We start from the raw sequence: 21,065 nt of genomic DNA on the forward strand, positions 1-21,065 counted from the left end.
AATAGTTCTGACCAATGCTAAAAAGACCAATGGATGGGTTCTAAAGTATATTAGGCCTGAACATTCCCTGGAAACAAAGATGACTAAATTGAGGTTGTCATATTTTGGTCATGCCATGAGCAAAAAGGATTTACCAGAAAAGACTATAATGCTTGGTAAAGTGGAGAACAATAGGAAAAGAAGAAGTCTGCATTCCAGATGGCTAGAGTCAATCAAAGAAAACACAACCATGATTCTGCAAGAGCTGAGCAGGGAGGTTGAGGATAGGGTGCCATGGAGGTCCCTTATTCATAGGGTTGCCATGAGGCAAACTCAACTCAAAGGCAGTTTACAAAAACAACTGCCCCCCAGAAAACCTTGGAGGACCCCCAACCCCTAGGGGAAAAAATAAAACATTTGCCCACAAATTTCCTGAATCTGCTGTAGTCATTGAGTGAGCTTTTTTTTTTCACACTGCCCCCAGCATTTTTTGGTCCAGGAGAGTCCTTTGTTTAGAAAAGGATATAACTAGTTCACATCCTCTTAAATAATAAGAATAAGAATAAGAATAAGAAGAAGAAGAAGAAGCCTTTTCACAGACCTAAAATTATCTGAGGAGCAGAAATGTGGCAAAAATGTCTCCATGTCCTCCCCAAACACATTCAGTGGGTATTTGAGGGTTAAAAAAATGAATTTTGGGAGGCAAGGGAGACCAAAAACATGACACAATTGCCCTATACCCCCTAAAGGGTCTTGGGGCAAAAAGAAGTTTGGGGGGGGGGGAGAAAGTATTTAAAAATAGTGTTGATAGTTGAGGGACTATGAGGGACACTTTACCTACCCCTGCACTAGTTGGTACATTTTGGCCATTTCAAGAGGGACTACCTGGAAATAGCAAACAAAATTTGCCAAAAAAAATGGCTACAAGTGACTTCTTGTTGAGGTAAATGTGACTTCTAGATGCTACCTTCCTAGATTCAGGAGATGCTGAAAATGGCTCTCTGGTCCTCAGTGCAGTCCCACTCCTAATCTACAGTCATGCTCTGTAACAACTTTATCAGCTAATACTATGGGCTACTGGGCACTGAGTGCACATGCATTCAGTTGCTACCATGAAATAATTAAGTTCAGGTAAGGAGAAAGATTTGCTCGCCAAGAGCAGGGTTGGGTGGTTTGAGGTTTTCCAGATTTTCCAGAATTTGAACAAGAAACAAATAAAATCCATATTAAACACCCATGGAGATCTGTTGCTTCTTTATCTTGCATGTGAACATCAGGCAAACATCCAGCTGGACTGCAGCATTATTGTGTGCAACAAGACCAGCTTTAAAAATAGAAACTCGCATATATCCAAAGTACATATACCTGTTGTGGTTATTAAAATGAAATTCAAGAAAAGGTTGTTCCTTTAAGAAAAACCTGATCTCCCCCACCCCACTTAATTAAAAGAAACATGAACAATAAACAAGGACACATGTTTTTCAATATAACCAATAGTCTGCATTTCTATAAAATGTACAAATTATGCCATATAATAGAAAAGTAATGTAAAATGTGATACTGGAGAGACGTTTTACTTTAATAGGTTGAATAATTTATTTATGTAATATATTCATATATTTTTATATATATATATATAAATTTTTGACAAAAGATCTCTTCCATTCTTGCTTAAAACAATGTCCTTTACCTCTTTGCAAATTTTAAATGGCTGGTTTTGGATGTTGTTCATTTGCAGAGTTCATGTATTCAGCTTACAGCCTTAGCTGTTGTCTTCAAACTTGTGTCCTAGCAAAATATAAAGCTTTTATCGGAAAAACAAAGAAATCCTGCAGTTTTGACCATAGCATCTTTTGAAAGGCTTCCAACCATCAGTAAATGACTCCCCCCCCCCTTTCTTCTGTTTGACTAGCAAACATGGGATGAATGTTCTTCTAAAATTCTTCTTAAATCAAACATGTGCCCAACTAATTCATATGGTCCTCAGTTGTGTTGAAACATATCCAATCCTTTTGCATTGTCTGTTCCTGAGAGTCACTTTTCATAATTGCAAATCCCACGTCTTTACAATCATCTCTCTTTAACAATTTATTATTGACTACTAATACAAGCCTTTGACTGCAATTTAAGCATTTATAAGGTTTTATAGTTTCCTCTTAGGGAAGCTCTCAATTTTAGTGGTTGGCAGGATAAACTAGTGTACTGTTCAGTTCATCAATATCGTATCTCTTAGCTGCTATTGTTACAATTCTTAAAATTCAATTTCAGTGCAGAGGTAATTGGTACATAAAAACTGACAATCTCTGAAATACTCACAGTATACTGTTAGCTTGCTATATTTTATAATGATATTAATATTAGCCATTCATATTTAATCTGCATAGATATTGTCATGTTTTGCCACTGAAATTACAATACGAAGACAGATTTGAATAACATTAGGGAAAAGGTTTTGTTTGTTTTTTTAATATAAAAGTGACAACATCAAACACAAATATTTTTTTTCTAATATACCAATTTCTCTCATGACAACTGTCTTCAGAAAACTGGAAAATTCAGTATAAAAAACAAGCAGGTAAAACAATATCCCCTCCCCCATCTCATACATTGATTAAGAAAGTTTATCCCTTGAACTTGTTGGTAAGAATTGTTCTTTGGACCTTCAAAATAGCAAAACTGTTTCTGTCCAAAATGGATGGAAGTTGTCTCCTTCTGTTATGACACACCAGAACACTGCAGGAAAGTACAAGGTTCTCCAAACAGGATCATTTTCCATCTTCAAGATGGTATCAGTTCCAGAAAAGGCAGCATCTATTGCTAGACAATCCATTTGGGAATCTGGGCACATTTATCCACCTTGGGTGAGTTTCATATCTTACGCAGTAGCTTCTTAACTTGATACCTTTGAAAGAAGAGGCATGTTTAAATATGAGCAGGTAGACATGATGAAAAGTCATTTTGAAAGCACAATAATGTGAGAAGGCAGGGGCAGGGTGTTTCAGTTCAACAAACACTGAGAGATAGTGTGGTGTAGTGATTAGGGTTTGGCAACCTGATGCCTTCCAGATATTTTGGAATATGGCACGCCTCAGTGTGCATGGCCCAAGGCCAAATCTTTTGGGCCCTGAAGGACATTAGGTTACTTGACCCTGAATCAGATTAGGATTCAGGATACCTTTCTCCGCTGCAGTTTGCTAGAGAAAGAGGTGGAGGAATGGCATTGCTATCATTCCTCTTCATCTCTGTCTAGCAAATTGTGGGTAGCGGGTAGATAAAGCAGCCTCCACTGCCCAGTTGCCTGCCTCTCCTCTTTTCCCCAATCCCCAGGTTATGTACAACTCATAGCAGCAGCCCTGCAAGGCTTGGCAGTGGTCTGGGCAGGGAACCACAGAACTACATCCATGGAATAGTTATCGTCTGCACACACCTTCTCAGCCATACATTCATCAGCGTATTGGGTCAATATATATTAAGTGCAATGAACACTTGGAAACTCTATCTAATGCCAAATATTGGTAAAAGTGGGATTTTTTTAAAAAAAAATTATCCCATGGCCATCAAATAATCTTTTTAACTTATGCTGTTTGGTTTGCACTTTTCAACACTATCAGAACACCATTTTCTGAATTAGCACAAAAGATAGATAGCATTCCTACCCTGAGGCAAACTAAATTCTGTTTTGTCCAAATGAGCAGGTGGGATTAGAAACTCCTTTAAACTGCATACGATCAGGTAAAAACATGTCTGCTATGTGCCTCTAAGCATTCTTTTTTTAAAAAAAATACTCCTGAAAATAATAGACTTGACAATTAAGCAAAACACTAATTTGTTCTCCAAATGCTTCCTCCACATGCATCTTTAATTAAAATACAGACATACCTCTTCACTCAGAAGCTGCTAAATTCTCCTGAGCTACTAAGTGAGAACATGTTCCTTTTCTCCATAGGGTTCTGTTTCTCCTGTGCTATTCAGTTGTTCCTTATTGCTGTGGAAGAGAATAAATCATTGTGAGATGAGGAGGGAGAGAAAAAGACAGACAGACAGACAGACAGACAGACAGAGAAAGAAAGAAAGAAAGAAAGAAAGAAAGAAAGAAAGAAAGAAAGAAATGTTTTTAATGCATCAAACATCACTTCAAACTATTGTAGTTAATCACTTAAGAATATTGGCTTGCATCTGTTTTGTATTTGCAAGATCATAAGATGTACTGTACTTAGGGATCTCATAACTTTTGAAATTCACATTTCCAGTTGTTAAGGATTGAACATGCCTCTGTAAACCTACCTTTGAAGCCAAACAGTGCCCCCAAACAACAGCTTTCTGAGGTGCTGCAGATCAGGGCACTGGAAAATGTTGACTGGAGACTAGGAGCTGGACAGACACCTCAGGGTCAGCATGCCCTGCCAGTATGAGAGCATTGCAGTCATAATTTTCTCAGCACTGTGATATGTAGCACCTCAAGGTGTAGCTGGCTTATGAAGTTGGTATTTTGAGAAAGTGGCAAAAATAGCTACAAACAGTGGAACGCCATCACTGTAGCTACCTCTGACGATGCAAGATCTTGACCATAACAGTTATTATAGCAATTAACAAAACAGAAATGCTTGAATATTATGGTAAGGCATTTTGACCTCTGCTTCTGAAAAAAGTAATTTGTATCCTTATCTTTTCTTACTTTCTAAGTGAAGTAAAACTTTGTTTTCTAGTGGTAGAAGCCGAAAGGTCTTATGTCATTCCCCTATCAAGAATACTTAGCCACATTTAGTTTAGAATTTATGTTACTTCATTTCTGTTCTTTTTATGGAATTTCCCCCATTTATTTGGGGGAAACTACTATCAAAGGAAGTAGAATTCAAAGACATAGCCATCTCTTGCATTTGAGGAAGTAGGCCTAGTCTACAAATGCTTCAGCTACAACGTCTTTCACACAATTAGTCTCAAGGGTGCTACAAGATCCTTTTGCAAACTGTGGGTGAGAGTGGTGATCTGACATATTTGAATGGTGCCATGCTGCGGGACAGCTGATGCACACCATTCACAATTTCATCCAAGTATAACACACATCTCTTACCAGTGGTCACCCTGGGTCCTCGTGCAAAAATTCATACATGGCTTGTCACATCTGTCTGCACAGGAGCAGCGCAATAGAGGCCATTTTGACGAATGTAAGCTCTTGCGATGCTGTTCTATAGACCTTTTGCCTCTGAAACTTCCTCTGTAATTAGCCAGTCCATATGGAACAGTCCTCCTGCAATAAAAATATATTCTTTAAAACCTCTTGGCATTTCCAAAATTACTGTGGAAACTTCTCACATGATCATGGGCTACTCCATAAAAAGAATTAAGGCTGTTGACAAGTACTAGACTTATAACAAATATAGAATTCAGATACAATAAACAAAACATAAAATAATTTTACAAGCCAAACAAGTTTAGCCTCATTTTACCATTCCCCTTCACTCAAACCTATGACCTAAAATAAGAGACCAAAGACTAAGGCGCATTACACACTGCCCAGAAGGGACAGTCTCGCGCTGCTGCTGGTTGCTCCGCGAGGGAGCCACAGCAGCCAAACTGTGCGGTTCCCTCGCGGAGCAAGAAGAAGCACCAAAATGGCGCTTCTTCCTGGGCCCTGGAAGAGGTGCTGCAAGGCGCGAGGCATGAACTCATGGCGCCACTTCCAGTCCGCGACATCAAAATGCCAGTGCCCATCTGTATAGGGCGCTGCCATTTTGACACAGTCATTACACGCGAGGGGCAAGGCGTGTCAGGAAGCGCTGCCCCTCGCGCATAATGACGGCACCTCAAGGGCCTGTAACGCGCCTAAGTCTGTCATTCTATGTGATGGTAAGATTGACTGAATTCCATGGATTTATTTCTAAAAACACAGTGCATAGGGACAGGGCTGTATTGCAAGGATGAAAGCAGTAAATCATGAAATGAAGGGTGGGGGAAACAGTTCAGTACTTTCTTCAACCCCACATTTAAGAGATGGTTTTAAATAGCTGTGTCAGAGTCTCTTGAGGTCCATGAACTGGGTACAGATAATTATTTTTCTCCTTGTTACTTTTAATTGTTCTTGACATTGTGAAATTTAAGAGTTTACATTTAGTCTTTTTTATTCTTCATTTTTTATTCCAGATTAGTCTACATGAAGGAACCTAATTTACAATGCAATGAAGTCACATAATCTGCAAAGTCCATCTAATCTAACCTCCCTGCCATGCAGGAATACACAACTAAAAGATGCTCATCCAGCCTCTAAAGATTTCCAAAGAAAGAGAGTCTATCACCCTTCAAGCAGTCTATTCTACTCTCAAAATAGCTCTTACAGTAAATATGTTCTTCCCAACATTCAGATGGAATCTTTCTTGTAATTTGAAACCTTTGGTTCATGTTCTGGTCTCTGGAACAGCAGAAAACTAGCTCATTCCATCTTCTATATGTATAAACTGCATTCAAAATAAATAAACTGTGAGCATATGGTTTTTATTTTTATTTTTATGATGAAGGAGCCAGTGCTTTTCATTCAATTCTCAAAGAGATCCATGATCCCAAAAAAGATTAACCACCACTGTATTATACTCTATTGAACTCAATCCAATAACAATGATGGCAATAATCACATAAATGCTAGTTACTGGAAAGGATGCATGGATGACCTCACAGGTTATATTTTAATATCCATTGTCTTCTAATACAGTGGGCCCTTGGTGTCTGCTGGGGTTTGGTTCCAGGAACCTTTGTGGATACCACAACTTGTGGATGTTCAAGTTTCATTATGTACAATGGCATAATAAAAATGACATTCCTTATATAAAACAGCAAAATCAAGGCTTGCTTTTTGGAATTTTTTGCATGTGAATATTTTTGAACTGTGGTTAGTTGAATCCATAGATGCAGAATCCGTGGTTATGGAGGGCTGACTGTATTTCCATTCAATAGACTGATTCAGTTATCTCTGAAATGAGGAGAGCTTCCAACATGACCACATACCCCAAATGACTAACCTTTCTGCCCCACTGTTCCCTTACCCAACTGGCTCAGAAATGAGCTAAGCTTTCTTGCTTTTTTTAAAAAATGAAAGCAGGCTTTGATTACCAGCAGCAATGGATCACTCAATGCATCTGATGTAGTCAAATGTTCTTCATGAAATCTTGTGCAACCAAAAATTCACTAGTCTTCCATGTGCTGCAAAGCTTTTCATTGTTTTACTCTGTTAATGGAGCTATCCAGGGTGCTGAAGCTCTAGCACCTTTAAAGTATGGAGCAGAACATGGAGTGGATTCATACTGAGACAGAAGGCATTGCCTCTAACTAGATCAGACTTGACAGAGTTCACTCCCATTAGCATGAAAGCTGTACCAGAATGAGAAGATTTTTTGCAGCAAATTCAAATTACAAAGTGCACCTTTAGTAATTACACAGTAGCACTGTGTACCCTGGGGCTCCCGAGAGAGGCATTCTTTCAGGAAGATATAAGTATCATATCTTCCTTTTAGTTATGCCTCAGTTGGAATGTTCCAAGTATGCTAAGTGCAATTTCAGCCTCAGGCACTGTTGAAGTCTCAATTTTAAACCACGGTAAATCAGTATTTCAGTTCAACAAGGGGAGTAGATAACTGACAAGTCAAACTGATTCAAAGAGGTTTTACTCCAAAGCAGGCATGCACAAAAGTTCAGTCTTTATGTGAATTCATTTTCCTGTATAGAGATTAACACACAAATGTAACAGAGGCTGCATCTGCACTGCAGAAATAATCCGGGTTGACATCACTTTAACTGCCATGGCTCAATGTTATGAATTCTGGGAACTGTAGTTTTGTGAGATATTTAGCTTTCTCTGTCAGAGAGCTCTGGTGCAACAACAAGCTATTATCCCCAGAATTCCATAGCATTGAGCCATGGCAGTTAAAGTGGTGTCAACCTGGATTATTTCTGCAGTGTGGATGCAGGCTAAGGAGACAGGTTTGGCACGCTAAAGTTGCATCCACAGTGCAGAAATAATCCGGTTTGACACCAGTTAAAGGGTAGTCAAAGTGGTGTCAAAATGGATCATTTCTGCAGTGCAGCCTAAGCTTAACTTTATCGCCCAGCCAGCAGGACTCTGCCATCTAAAGTGTCTACAGTAAGTAACCAAAAAGGCTAACTGCTCTTCAGAGGAGAGTAAGTGATCTGTTTTTTCTCCCATTCCATTAAATGGAATGATGAAGCATTTAGGAATCTGGCAAGGGGCCATGTATTCAAGCCAGAGCATTCTTGAACCGACCTGCACAGATGAGGCATGTGTTGGCCATATGAGAGCAGAAATGCCTCCCAAGCATCTTACAATGCTACAGATTGATCAGATGGATTTACTGCACAGAGAAAACATTAAAAATTGTTTGCTGGTGTAGTTAACTGCCCACAAGTCAATCCGGACTCATGGAGATCCAGTAGTTGAGTCAGCTCCAAGATCCCCTATCCTCCACTACTCTGCTCAGGTCCTGCAGACTCAAGTCTATGACTTCCCTGACTGAGAATTGTGAGTTCAATACCAGCCAGAGGTTCCAGGTCAACTCAGCCTGGCATCCTTCCATAGAAATGTACTTGCTATTGCTATTGAGTCTAGCCATCTAGTGAGTGATCTGCTCCTCTATCTACTACCCTCCACCTTCCCTAGCAATATTGTCTTTTTTAATTAGTTGTGCCTTCTCATAATATGGCCAAAGTATGACAGCCTAAGTTTCATCATCTTGGCTTCCAAAGAAAATTCAGGCTTAATCTCTTCTAAGACCCATTTGTTTGTCCATGGTAATCTAGGTGCATAAATTAAGTAGGTGCATAAATTAAGGTGCATAGATTAAGTGTGTAAATTAAGGTATAATAGTTATAGCCGTTTTCTAATGCTTAATTTGATCAACTTCTTGGAGATTGCATTCATCTGTCTAAATAGTGTGTCACATTAGACATTCAAATCTGATACAGTGACATTTGTTTGTTGTTAACTGCCTTCCAGCTGACCTTGACTCATGGTGTCCCTGTAAATGAGACATCTCCAAAAAAACCTGTTCTCTAAGGCTCTACTCAGGTCCTGTAAGTTTAGACCCATGACCTCCCTGATTGAGTCTGGCTATCTAGCATGAAGCTTTCCTCTTTTTCTTCCGCCCTCTACTTTTCCTAGCATCATTGTATTTTACTGAAGTATAAAAAACAATGAAATCAATAAATCCAGGTAAGCATGATTTAAAAAACAAAACAAAGAGCAGCACAAACATAATTTAATTCTGGTAAACATTAAAACTATCTCTGCATGGTTGTGAAAACTGGACACCAAAGAAGGCTGATAAAAGATAATCAACTCATTTGGACTGTGGTGCTAGAGGAGAGTTCTACGGTTACCATGGACTGCTAAAAAGACAACTAGATGGGTCCTAGAGCAAATCAGACCTGAACTCTCACTAGAAGCAAAGATTACTAAACTGACTAAACATACGTTGAAGTCAACTGAATGATACCTTTTTAGAACAGATTACCACTCTTTCAGATTGGAGACATGTAGTAGTGAAGGGAGATTTCAACTATCCTGATATTTGTTGGAAATCAAACTCAGCCAAAACATTAAGGTCTAGCAAATTCCTCACTTGCCTGAATGACAATTTCATTGTCCAGAAGGTGGAAGGGGCAACAAGGGAATCAGTCATTTTAGATCTCATCCTAACCAACAGGGATAACCTGGTTAATGGGGTGCAAGTGGTGGGATCCTTAGGTGGGAGTGGCCATGTTCTCTTGGAGTTTGTTATACAGAGCGCCCATGCCATACATGGGCTCACCATATGAGGATTTGAGGTTGCAAAGACGATGAGCCCTAATATGGCGAATGGGGCACATGCCCATGGCACACACCACACCATACACCATGGTGCGCACCCCATTCAAATGAATAAGGCTTCATCATACATGGAATTTGCCTTATGCGGGGGGGGGGGGGGGTCCAGAACAGATCCCCTGCATAAGGGAAAGGTGCACTGCACAGTGGAAAAGAGAAAGCAGGCATAGTCAGACACACATTTTAGACTTTAGGAAAGCTGATTTCAATAAACTAAGGCAAATACTGGGGGAAATCCCATGGTCAGTAATAGTAAAAGAGAAGGAAGTTCAGAATGGATGGAAGTTTCTCAAAAGGGAGATACTGAAGGCACAATTTCAAACAGTTCCAATGAGAGGAAAATGGAAGATGTCTCAAGATACCAGGATGGATGAATAAGGAACTTTCAACTGAGCTAAGTTTTAAACAGAACGTGTATAAGAAATGGAAAAGGGGGGAAATCACGAAGGAGGAATTCAAGCAAATAGCTAGCACATGTAGGGGTAAAGTCAGAACAGCAACTGAGGCCAAGGATTTCTTTCAAGTATTTTTCAGACCCACCAAATGAAAGAGATGAGATCAACAAGGCCAGACTGCTACCCAGGAATAATATAGTACAGAAATGACCCAGACATAAACGGTCCCATTCATCATGTATATAAATCTTACTTCAATCCATTCAAGAATTCTTCCTTCCTTGGAAGTGTAAATCAGGATCCTTAGAGCAAAGAACTACATCAGTCACATTATCACCACAAAACATATTCAGGGGCAGCTGTATCGGCCATACAGCAAAATACAACGTCATCCAAAATCCACAAAACAGTTAAATTTTTATTGAGCCAACCACAAAATACAACTGGCAAGCTCCACTGGATTCTTCATCAAGCAAAGGTGTTAACAATCATATAGAAGAAGAAGAAGAAAGACAATGTTAGAGTTACAGGCCTACATTTTGTCAAGATGTTTTTGTTAGAAGTTAAAATGGTCTGGAGGGATGTCAATGCAGACAGAGGTCACTCCCCTTTTGGGGGATTCTGAGGGATGAACAGTCATAAAACCAGGCAATAAAATTTCAACTCCATTAGCAACAGAAAAAAAAAGAGATTTCACGAGATCCAGACTTTTCTGTCCAGTGTGAAACTACCCACCTCTCTTAGGCAAAGAATATTGAATTTCTCAAGAAGCTTCAGTAGCGTTTGGAAAAACCTTTAGGCTACCATAGAGTAGTAGTTTGAGTGCTGGACTACAACTCTGGAGACCAGGGTTCAATTTCCAGCTTGGCCGTAACACCCATTGGGTGACTTTGGGTAAGTCACATACTCTCAACTTCAGTGGAAGGCAATGGCAAACCTCCTCTGAACAAATCTTACAAAAAAAAAAACATGATAAGTTCACTTTAGGGTCATCACAAGCTGGAAATGATTTGAAGGCACACAACAACAACACTGGATATGTTTTCTGGATTTAAGGATACTGCATTTGTGCTGCAATTTCACCACTGATGGACAGACAGTTTCTACATATATTGTTCATTCTTTTAACACTCCTGGCTTTTGCATGTCTTTTCAACAGCCTCATGAGATGCTAGCCCCAGTGCTTCACTATACTACAAACCCTATGATTCTTTAGGATGGAACTATGGCAATTAAACTGGGAATGATACTGCAATACATGTAATATGAATGAGTCCCAGGTGCTGTAGGCTACATTTCAGAGGAAGGAAAACTCTAAGTTTTTCTTATGTAAGAAAACCATATGAAATTCATGCTGTTGTCATAATTTGACAGATGACTTGAAGACAGAGATAAGACAAAGAGAGAGAGAGAGACAGATAGAGAAGCAGGAAAGCCTAGAGGAACAATACTTCTGAGTGGGCAAACAGAAGGGGAAAGGATTAAGCAGGCCCACCCCTCTGCTTCTGATTTCAGCCTCATAATGGCTGCTTTTCATTTTTTTTAAAAAAAAAGTAAAGAGGAAACAGCTCATCACTATACATTTTCTCCTTCTGCTTCAGAAGTCCAGAAGAGATCCATCATCAGAACCAATTGCTGTGAAAGGTTAAAAATTCCCAATGTACAAAGATTGGCAGAGTCAATTGGATACAGAGTTATGCAACAACTACGACTGAAGAGTCATGTCAGGAGAAAAAGACAGAGGAGCAGGGAATTTGACAGTCAAAGATGCAAGAAGGTGCATTGAAGTTGAAATATAGGCTGAAAACACTGATAGAAATGAAGTGGGAGATAAATGGGAGAAACAGGGCAGTACTGGAGAGGTGGCAGGGTGGGAACAAGTGTGCAGACTCAATAAGACTTTATGGCAGCAAAGAGTGAAAGGAAAGAATTTGAAAATCAGTCTGGTTTCAAAGAATTAACAAACGGTATAAGTAATCTTACTTTGTGGCCTCAGCCTCCAGAGACTAGCAGGCAATTAAGCGCAATTATTACAACCAACTCATGGGGTCACCAAAAGATGATAGGTGTATTTGTGAAGCGCATATACATAATATCAGTGGTGTTTCAAGGACTGGTGTCACCCCAGAATGGTAACTCGTGGTGTCACCCACAGGCAGGCAGCCACTCTGCAGCTCTGGCAACTGGGAGCTGCCAGTGGAGGGAGAAATCTGGTCTTGGTTGCCTCCTCTTGCCCCTTACTGCAAAGACAGGGGCTGGAGGGGGCCTAGACCAGGGCATCCGGGGATCCTCTTGGCCCTGCAAAAGGGAGTGAGAGACATGGAAAAGTAGGAGGATGTTGCCACTAGTGCCCTTGTAGCCAGTTTACCACACAAATCCAGTAGGCAGTGCCAGGTATTAAGTCCTCCCTCCCCATCACATAGTTGGGATGCACAACCCTGGGGAGAGAACAGGAGGGCAGCAGAAGGAGAAGTGGCAAAGGAAGCGAGCAGGGAGGGGGACTCACTGTCTGCCTCCCCTCCTGTCCACCTTACTGTCCCAACCCAGCTGCCTGACATATTGTTACCCACTGACTGCCCCACCAGGTGTCAACCCCTTTGATGGTGTCACCCAGTGCAGCCCACACTCCCCGCACACTCCTAGTAATACCACTGCACCTTGTGTGTAATTAGTTTTTAGAGCAAAGGCCCAGGCAACATGGCTACTTTTATATAACCAACAATTTTATACATTACAGACTTTGGGGGGGGGGGGGCAGGTATGCCCTGGTGGCACAGTGGCTAAAATAGTGAGTTCGATCCCAGGGCTCCAAGGTCCACTCAGCTTTGCATCCTTTCTTAGGTCGTTAAAATGAGTACCTAGATTGTTAGGGCCAATTAGCTTCCACATTATAAACCGCTTAGGGAGCGTTAGTTCACTGAGAAGCAGTATAGAAATATACATGCTGTTGCTATTGCTATCAAATAGTTTAAGAAGGCATACAAAATGTGAAGTCGAAGGCTTTCATGGCCGGTATCCATGGTTTTTTGTGGGTTTTTTGGGCTATGTGGCCATGTTCTAGAAAATTTTCTTTCTGACGTTTCGCCAGCATCTGTGGCATGCTGGCGAAACATCAGGAAGAAAATTTTCTAGAACATGGCCACATAGCCCAAAAAACCCACCAAAAAAAAGCATACAAAATGTTTTACATGCTTAGTGATTTTATGTTAGATATGTATACAAAACATTCTGACCTATCCCCCATACTTTCTTGATATGTTCTGCTGATAACAGCTGGAACAGGATACAAAGAAGTAATGCATCTGAGGAAGTAGACTTTAGTCTAAGAAAGTTCATGCTGCCAACTTCTTTCTTTCAGTTAGTCTCAAAGGTGCTACAAGATATCTCTAAATACAATAATGAGTGTGATATGCACAATCTGGAAATAGTGATAGGTTTGTAATGGTAAGTTTCTCTGTCATAGTCTTTTGTTGCTCAGTTGCTACCACCACACATTTTTGTCAGAATACTATATAAGCTTGGCTGAACTGCTTGGTGTGGAGCCCTGGGCTTCCAAACCAGAGACTATTTGACTCTGTGTTGTTAAAGTGACTTCTGGATTCAATTTACTGTTAGATTCTATTCTGAGTTAAAAATCCCATTTACTTGCATACACTGGAAATCAATAGCCTACAGATTGGTACTGATCCCTGGACCATTACTTTGAGCAGGACTGTTGTTGTTGTTGTTGTTGTTGTTGTTGTTAACTACCCTCAAGTTGCCCCTGATTCATATGGTGACTCTGCAGATGAGACACCTTCTAGATCCTCTATCCTCCAAGGCTGTGACTGAGTCCATTCATCTGGAGTGTAGTCTTCCTCTCTTTCTACAGCCATCTATCTTCCCTAGCATTATCACATTTTCTAGTGAGTAGTGCCTTCCCATGATCTGGCCAAAGTATGACAGCTTTAGTTTCATCATTATGGCTTATGGGGAGAGTTCAGGGACCCCCTTGGGGGGGGGGTCTTTTTGGCTGTCCATGGTATCTTCAGCACTCTCCTCCAGCAGCACATCTCAAATGAGTTGATTTTCTTTCTTTTGGAATTCTTCACTGTCCAGCTCTCATATTCGTACATGATGATGGAGAATACAATGGCTTGTATGATTCTAACTTTTGTGCTCAGTTGTTTATCTTTACACTTAGGTAGTTCTTTCATGGGTGCCCTTCCCATTCCTAGTCTTCTTTTGATTTCTTGACTTCAGTCTCCGTTCTGATCAATGTTTGATCCAAGGTATGGAAACTTTTTTACATTTCAATTTCCTCATTGTCTAGGTTGAACTTATGGGAAACTCTTTTGATCTTTTAGTGCTAAGGTGCATTTTGGGACCTGCCTTGTAAACTAGATTATGCTAAAAAGACAATACACAAGCTCCTCCCCCTTCTCTTCCAGCCCCACTCCTTTCCCCAAAAGTAGTTTTTAGTTGGGGCAGCTTCTACAGATTGTTCCGCCTTCTGTCTTTCCTCCCCTGAGAGCTAAATGAGAAGTTTTAGAGAAGAGATTGGGGATACTACAGCATAAACAGCAGTCACAAAAATAACCATGAAGGCCTATGAGTCAAACTCCTGACTCAGATAGGGGGATACTGGAATATAAAGAATACATGCTTGCACATCATACGAGCACATTGAATATGGATCTTTAGCTCTTTGTAGCTTCCTGTTAGATGTACACTTGTAACATGTAAAATAACCCAAACATAAAATAACCCTAATTTAGTAACACTCTCCTAGGAAGTCAAAGATTATTTTATGTAATATCTTATTACAAAATCATGTTTTTCTTCCTCTAGATTTTTGAACAATAGAACATAGCAATGTTAGTGTTATTATGAGAAGCAACCCAGGTTAATATGCCTGCAACTACTGATGCAAGGGGTAGACGCAAAGAAAATGGATACTTATCCAAGAAAAATCAACAGAGCTTCAGCCCATTGTCACTAGCTTGAAAACAAGAGATGACAATTAGTCTTGTTTCCAATTTACTCTCTGTGAATTCCAGAGACAGTCTACTCTCCAAATTAAATTATATTCTCTCGTTTTACAAACTAAGTTGTTTATTTATTTATTATTCAATTTTTGTCTTGCCTTGCTCCTGCCAAGAGACCCAAGGCATATCACAAAATTTAATATAAAAGTTTAGCTATTACAAAAATGTAAAAAGAATTAAACATCAGTTCTATTAAGAGCACACAGTTACAAATATTTTAAAATACATTTTAAACATAAATTAAAATAGACAAAATAAAAACAGAGCATACTACTGTATTATTCTTCCATACAATTAAAATCAGTAAAAAGCTTGCCTAAATAAAAAATTCTTATCCTGCCAGCAGAAAGAGAGCATGGAGCAGGCTGACAAAACCTCCTGTGGGAGGGAGTTCCACAGTCTGGGAGCAGCCACCAACTGTGCCCCTGAAAGTGTTGGGACCAAGAGAAAGCCCTCTCACAAAGATGTTAGAACTCAGGCTAGTTTGTATGGGGAGACCCAGAGCCAGAGCAGATGGACAGGAAAAAGCAGCTCGATCCTGATTTTTCTGAAAGTGGGTTGAAACCTTCCTGTCCGCATGGCCCATTCCCAAAGCGTGCTGAACACCTACAGGTAGACCACATGGGATAGCATTAGGCTGTGCCTCTGTTTGTTTCTTTTTTGGTCACCTCCCCACCATGCATGCACACTGTTGCTCAAAAACACTACCTGTGACCTCCAGTTACCTCCCACATCCTGCTCAGATGCCATTCCTTTGGATGGCCACTCCTCTAATCAGCCATACAGCTGCATGTGCGATGCTCTGCCAGTGCAGGGTTTCGGTGAATCAGTGTGCGAGTGATGCACTGGCAAAGCACAATCATGGAGGCTCCGGATACATACTCCCTTCACCCCATGGACTGTGTGGTTTGTGTAAGTTGTAATTACATCCATTGGAGTTATCACACTTTTTTATTTTTATTTTTATTTTATTTTGCTGCAGCCCACACTGGCCCTGGGCTGCTTAAATGCAGATGCATTTTTTCCTGCTAAGCCTGAGTATCTCAGCTTCTTTTTGCTCCAGTTTTTAGGCTCAGAGCTCACTTTCAGTTTCCAGCCAGTTTAGAGGCATGCGTCATGACTGGAAGCTGCTTTCTGTTGCCTGCTTGTTTCACCCCACAGTTTTTAGTCTGGACCAGTGGTGTCACTACGGTTGTCACCCATTGTGGTAACACCGCACCACACCACTGACCTCCTCTTATACAGAATTCTTAGCAATGTTACTCATCAATCGTAATTCCCATACAGTATCACTGAATGTAATAGTAATAGCTGTGACATAACAATTAGTACAATTAAAATTATACTTTTATATTACAATATCACACACACACACACACACACACACATAGTTTCATGTGTGTAAAGTGAAAACTTGTTAAAATGTGACGTTTTTAAAATATATATATATATATTTTAAAAAAATAAAAATTAATTTTTGAAATTTGATTTTTAAAAAAACAACAACACTGGGGACTCTCCTTTCTTCTCACAAAGAGCCTCACTCCACTCACATCATCTCTTCATCATTTTAGTGGGACACAGGTGAATGCCACAGGCAGATGTCTGAGGAGCAGTGGTGTTACCCCCTCTTAGGGTGTCACCTGGTGCGATCTGCACTCCCGCACTGCTGTAGTGATGCCACTGGTTTGGACCCAAGCTGTATAGTGCCTTAAAGGTCATAATCAGAACTTTCAATCCTGCCCAGAAATGGATGGTCAGCCAAAACAGCAGAAGAGTTATGGCAAGAAATCTTCTAGGATTATACAAGGAGAGTCCTTGTCCAATTTATCCCAGCACAGGAAGACTGTATTTTAGTATGGAACCATAGAAAACTTTGAATGTTCAACCAGATTCAGATGAAGTAAAAGCTGCACTGGAAAACTTAAGTCCCAAAGGAGTTAGTACAAAATGTCTTTCCTTCCAAATCGCTTGCTTTTCCTGTGTCACTTTAATATATATTAAGATGCAATCAAATTGCCTCCTATACCCCTCCCCTTGTCACTCCATCTCCCATGGATTTGAGACGTCTGGCTTAAAATCAAAGCATAAGAAATTAATTTCTGTCTCGCTGGGTCTCATAAAACAAATAACAGAGCTTCCGGCAATAAAAAGAGAAGGAGGGGTGGTGGGCTTCAATAAGTATCCATCCTGAGATGAAGAATGTGAAATAAAACAGAGCTTTTATTTCAACAATGAACACAGCATTAATAGAAAACACTGGAATCTGATTTTAAAATAGCTCATACTAAACAACAGCGTCTAGTACTTTTCTATACAATAATGTTCAGCAACATCAGAAAAGAATGCCCCAGAAAAAAATGACATTCTCCTCACATTAGAGATGAGGGAGAACTTCATCTGGTCAGCATTTAAAGTTAACTGACCTAATTTGCACATCCTGGATTAAATACAGACTGGAACATCCTTCAAGAAAGGGTGCATCTTTGATTTTGCAAAGCAGCTTTTAGCTAAAAATTATGCACACAAATGTGTTCATTAGGCAAAGCTGTGTGCCAAAATGCATACATTCAGGAAATGGGTAAAATTATTTAATTACAAATTTACATGATATTTAAAAGAAGTAAAACTGATGTAAAAACTGGATGGAGTGATCTTGAGATTTAATACAAAATGACATGGACCATATACAGACTGGTTTGTCCATGTTCCCCTTATTTTTAGGTTGCACTAGGTTTTATGGCTGATACCAAATGGTTCACTAGTCCACCATTCTGTCTCCAGCTTTCATCAGCAAAATGTCCACATGTAAATGCTAGAGTCTGAATGTACAGGAACACAGTAATTTTGGTTTATAAATTTTCCATGTGTGATAATCAGATGAGTGTTACTGCATGCTCTTCTAGTAATTTTTGATGTCTGATGACCCTAAGGCGCCAGATAGATGTTTCTCCATGGTCTTGGGACATGACAGCTGTCAGGCAGTGGATGTTTTCGGATGGTGTACAAGGGCAAGGAAACAGCTTTCCAATCAGGACATATTAAATCACGAAAACAATGCTGACCACTGCAGGATATTTTTAAAGCTTTCTTTTTTGGCCTCAAAATGCTTCAGGTTAGCTGAACAATAGCTATTTTTACTAGTTTCCAATTTACTTCTTTTAAAAAAAAACACTCTTTAAAATGCTAATAAAATTAATGATGACATTTTGGAAAGACTGGTCCAGTTTTGCTTGCACAATTTTGCTTGCACATTTTTATTGGGTTGTCATTAGACCCTGATAACTAAATTTAAAATGGAACATTGCAGCCATGATCCACACAGTTACACATTCCGCCTGTCCCCAGAAGACAGCTTTAAAGTGCTCAGTTTTCAAGCCTGCTGCCATGGTTATATATTAGACCACAGAGAGCGTGAAAGACAGAGGTGACCAGGAAACATCTGGATGAAGTTTGCAGCCAGTAGAGAAGGGCTGAGGTTACCATCCTAGATCTTCAGCAACTTGATGGAGAGCAGGAATGGTAAGGTCAGCTTTCTTCTTCTGGCCAGAAAACTGCAGCTGGACTCAAAACACCCCTGTTCCTTCTCCCCAGTCTCTGACTAGTACATGACCATGGTAGCATACTCCAGGGACTTAACAGCTTTTGGAACAGTGAATGATATACACTGGTTCCCAAACTTTTTTGAGCTTCCACCCCCTTTCCTTTTGAGCAACAACCCTAGTGCCCCCCCAAAGTCTATTTCCTAATATTAAATCTACTGTTCTAATGCATTTAAAAAAGAATCTTGGTTGTTTCTCCCTTTGTATCCAGGCACCTTGAGAGCAGCAACCGAGCAGCTGGCTGAGTAGCGACCAAAAAGCCTCTCACCTGTGCAAGCCTTGCAGTAAAGGCTGGCACAGGTGAGAAGCTTCTCAGTCACTTTTCAACTGACTGCTTGGTCACTACTCCCTTTGCACCTGGACACCCTCAGAGCAGCAACCATGCAGCTGGCTGAGCAGTGACTCTGCCTCTCACCCATTCCAGCTTTGTCTCAAAGGTCAGTGCAGGCAAGAAGTCAACTGCTTGATTGCTGCTCCTAAGGTGACCAAGTGCAAAGGGAGAAGCGTCTCCCCAGCAAGGAAAGGTGTTTGTTGAATGCTTCTTCGTCAGGGCAGAGAGAGGTGCAGCCGGTGTATATGTACAGTACTGAGTTTACAGAGACTACATGCTCTAGACTGGAGATCTCTCAATCTTTTCGGTGAAAGAAATCAAGAGCAGGCTGGAGCACACAAAGCTTAATCAGCGTCTCAAACGTGAAAGCTCCTTTTTGCTGATGCTTCTTTCTTTCTACCGCATGCTCTAACTCCTTACTCCAGTCAATGTGTCCCCAAATGGTACTGCTCCAAGCAACAAAAACAATGCTTTCAGCCCAACCCTTGCAAGGGTTTCCCACTACTTCTAGTGAAAGATGCAGCTAAGAGAACCTGAAAAGAAGTTTCATGCACCATGATACTAAAAGCCACTGGTTCCCTTTGTCTTTTTTCTGCACCAATACTTTAACAGAAAGCACCCTGCCACACCATTTTTGTCCCCTGCTGCCCCAATTCCCCCTCACCACCCACCTGGATCTTTCCACCGCCTGTAGGGGTGGCGTACCACCCACTTTGGGAATCACTGGTATACAAGAAGGTAGCAAACATCTCCTTCCACACCATCAAAAAAGGACTTCAAGTTACACACATACATGACACCAACAGGATTCTAGTCTGTTTCTTTTTCTCATGGGCAGGACAGGGGATTCTATACCACTGTTTTATACAGTCTTCTCTCTCTCTCCCTCTCCCTCTCCCTCCCCCCTCTCTTCTCCCCTTTACAAGATCTTGCCACAAACCCAGATGTCAACTCTGCCCACACATCTACATGGGAAAAAGCACAGGACCTAATCACAACACCCACAACATTAGAGGTGTTTTCACTTGCTCAGCCTCTAATATATGCCACCCACTATCAACAATGCCCTTCAGCACTCTACAGAGGACAATCTTTGCATCAAAAGATAAATGGACATAAATCAGACATTAGGAATAAATATATAGTCGGCCTGCCCTATACACTGGCTTCCCATACACGGACTTGAGGTCACGTGGACAGGAAGCCCCATTTAGACGAATGGCGTGTACACCTGTGGCACGCACACTGCACCACACACAGAAGTGCACCTCATTCATCTAAATGGGGCTTGAGCATGGGCGGAATTAGCTTTACGTGGGGGGTCCAGAACAGACCCCCCCCACGCAAAGCAAGGGTCGACTGTACAAAAACAAAAAAACCAACAACAGTTGCAGAACACTTCAATCTTTCCTAGTTATTCCAACTTGGACCTCAGAACAGCAGTTCTTGTGCAAAAAAAAACTTCAAAAGGAGGTTGGAAAGAGAAAGCAAAATTGGGATATATCCACAAACTGCAGTCCACTGACAGTGGGCTAAACAAACACAATGGTTTCTTGGCACACTACATATAACACTAGTTAACATGGCAGCCTTGTGAAGACTTCAGTTAAAGTATTGGTGTGGAAAAAAGACAAGGGGAACAAGTTGTCCCTTGTTCATTTTATCACAACTCAATTCTTGTTCCCAGCCAGCATCATGCTACATTTCAAGAACTCCCTCTAACATCCATACAGTTATCTTGGCTTTAGACTATATCTTTCCTCCCTATTTTGTCTCCCAATGATCATCAATTGTGAAAATTTAACTTGTCACCTCACCAACATACCCAGAGGTTTTGTATTTCTGTTACTATTCATATACATC

General features: G+C 40.6%; 1 protein-coding gene across 1 annotated transcript in view; it reads right to left on the reverse strand.

The window, feature by feature from the left end:
• Positions 1-1,570: 1,570 nt before the first annotated feature.
• Positions 1,571-21,065, reverse strand: part of EDN3 (endothelin 3) — a 57,368-nt gene continuing 37,873 nt past the window's right edge. The window contains exons 3-5 of the mRNA XM_042464042.1: positions 5,051-5,227; positions 3,859-3,964; positions 1,571-2,881 (exon numbers count right to left, since the gene is read on the reverse strand). Of these exons, the coding sequence (XP_042319976.1) occupies positions 3,895-3,964; positions 5,051-5,227 (247 nt within the window). The 3' untranslated portion in view covers positions 1,571-2,881; positions 3,859-3,894. The remainder of the gene's footprint in view (positions 2,882-3,858; positions 3,965-5,050; positions 5,228-21,065) is intronic.

The sequence above is a fragment of the Sceloporus undulatus genome, chromosome 4, assembly GCF_019175285.1.
Source record: "Sceloporus undulatus isolate JIND9_A2432 ecotype Alabama chromosome 4, SceUnd_v1.1, whole genome shotgun sequence".
Classification (NCBI taxonomy): Eukaryota; Metazoa; Chordata; class Lepidosauria; order Squamata; family Phrynosomatidae; genus Sceloporus; species Sceloporus undulatus.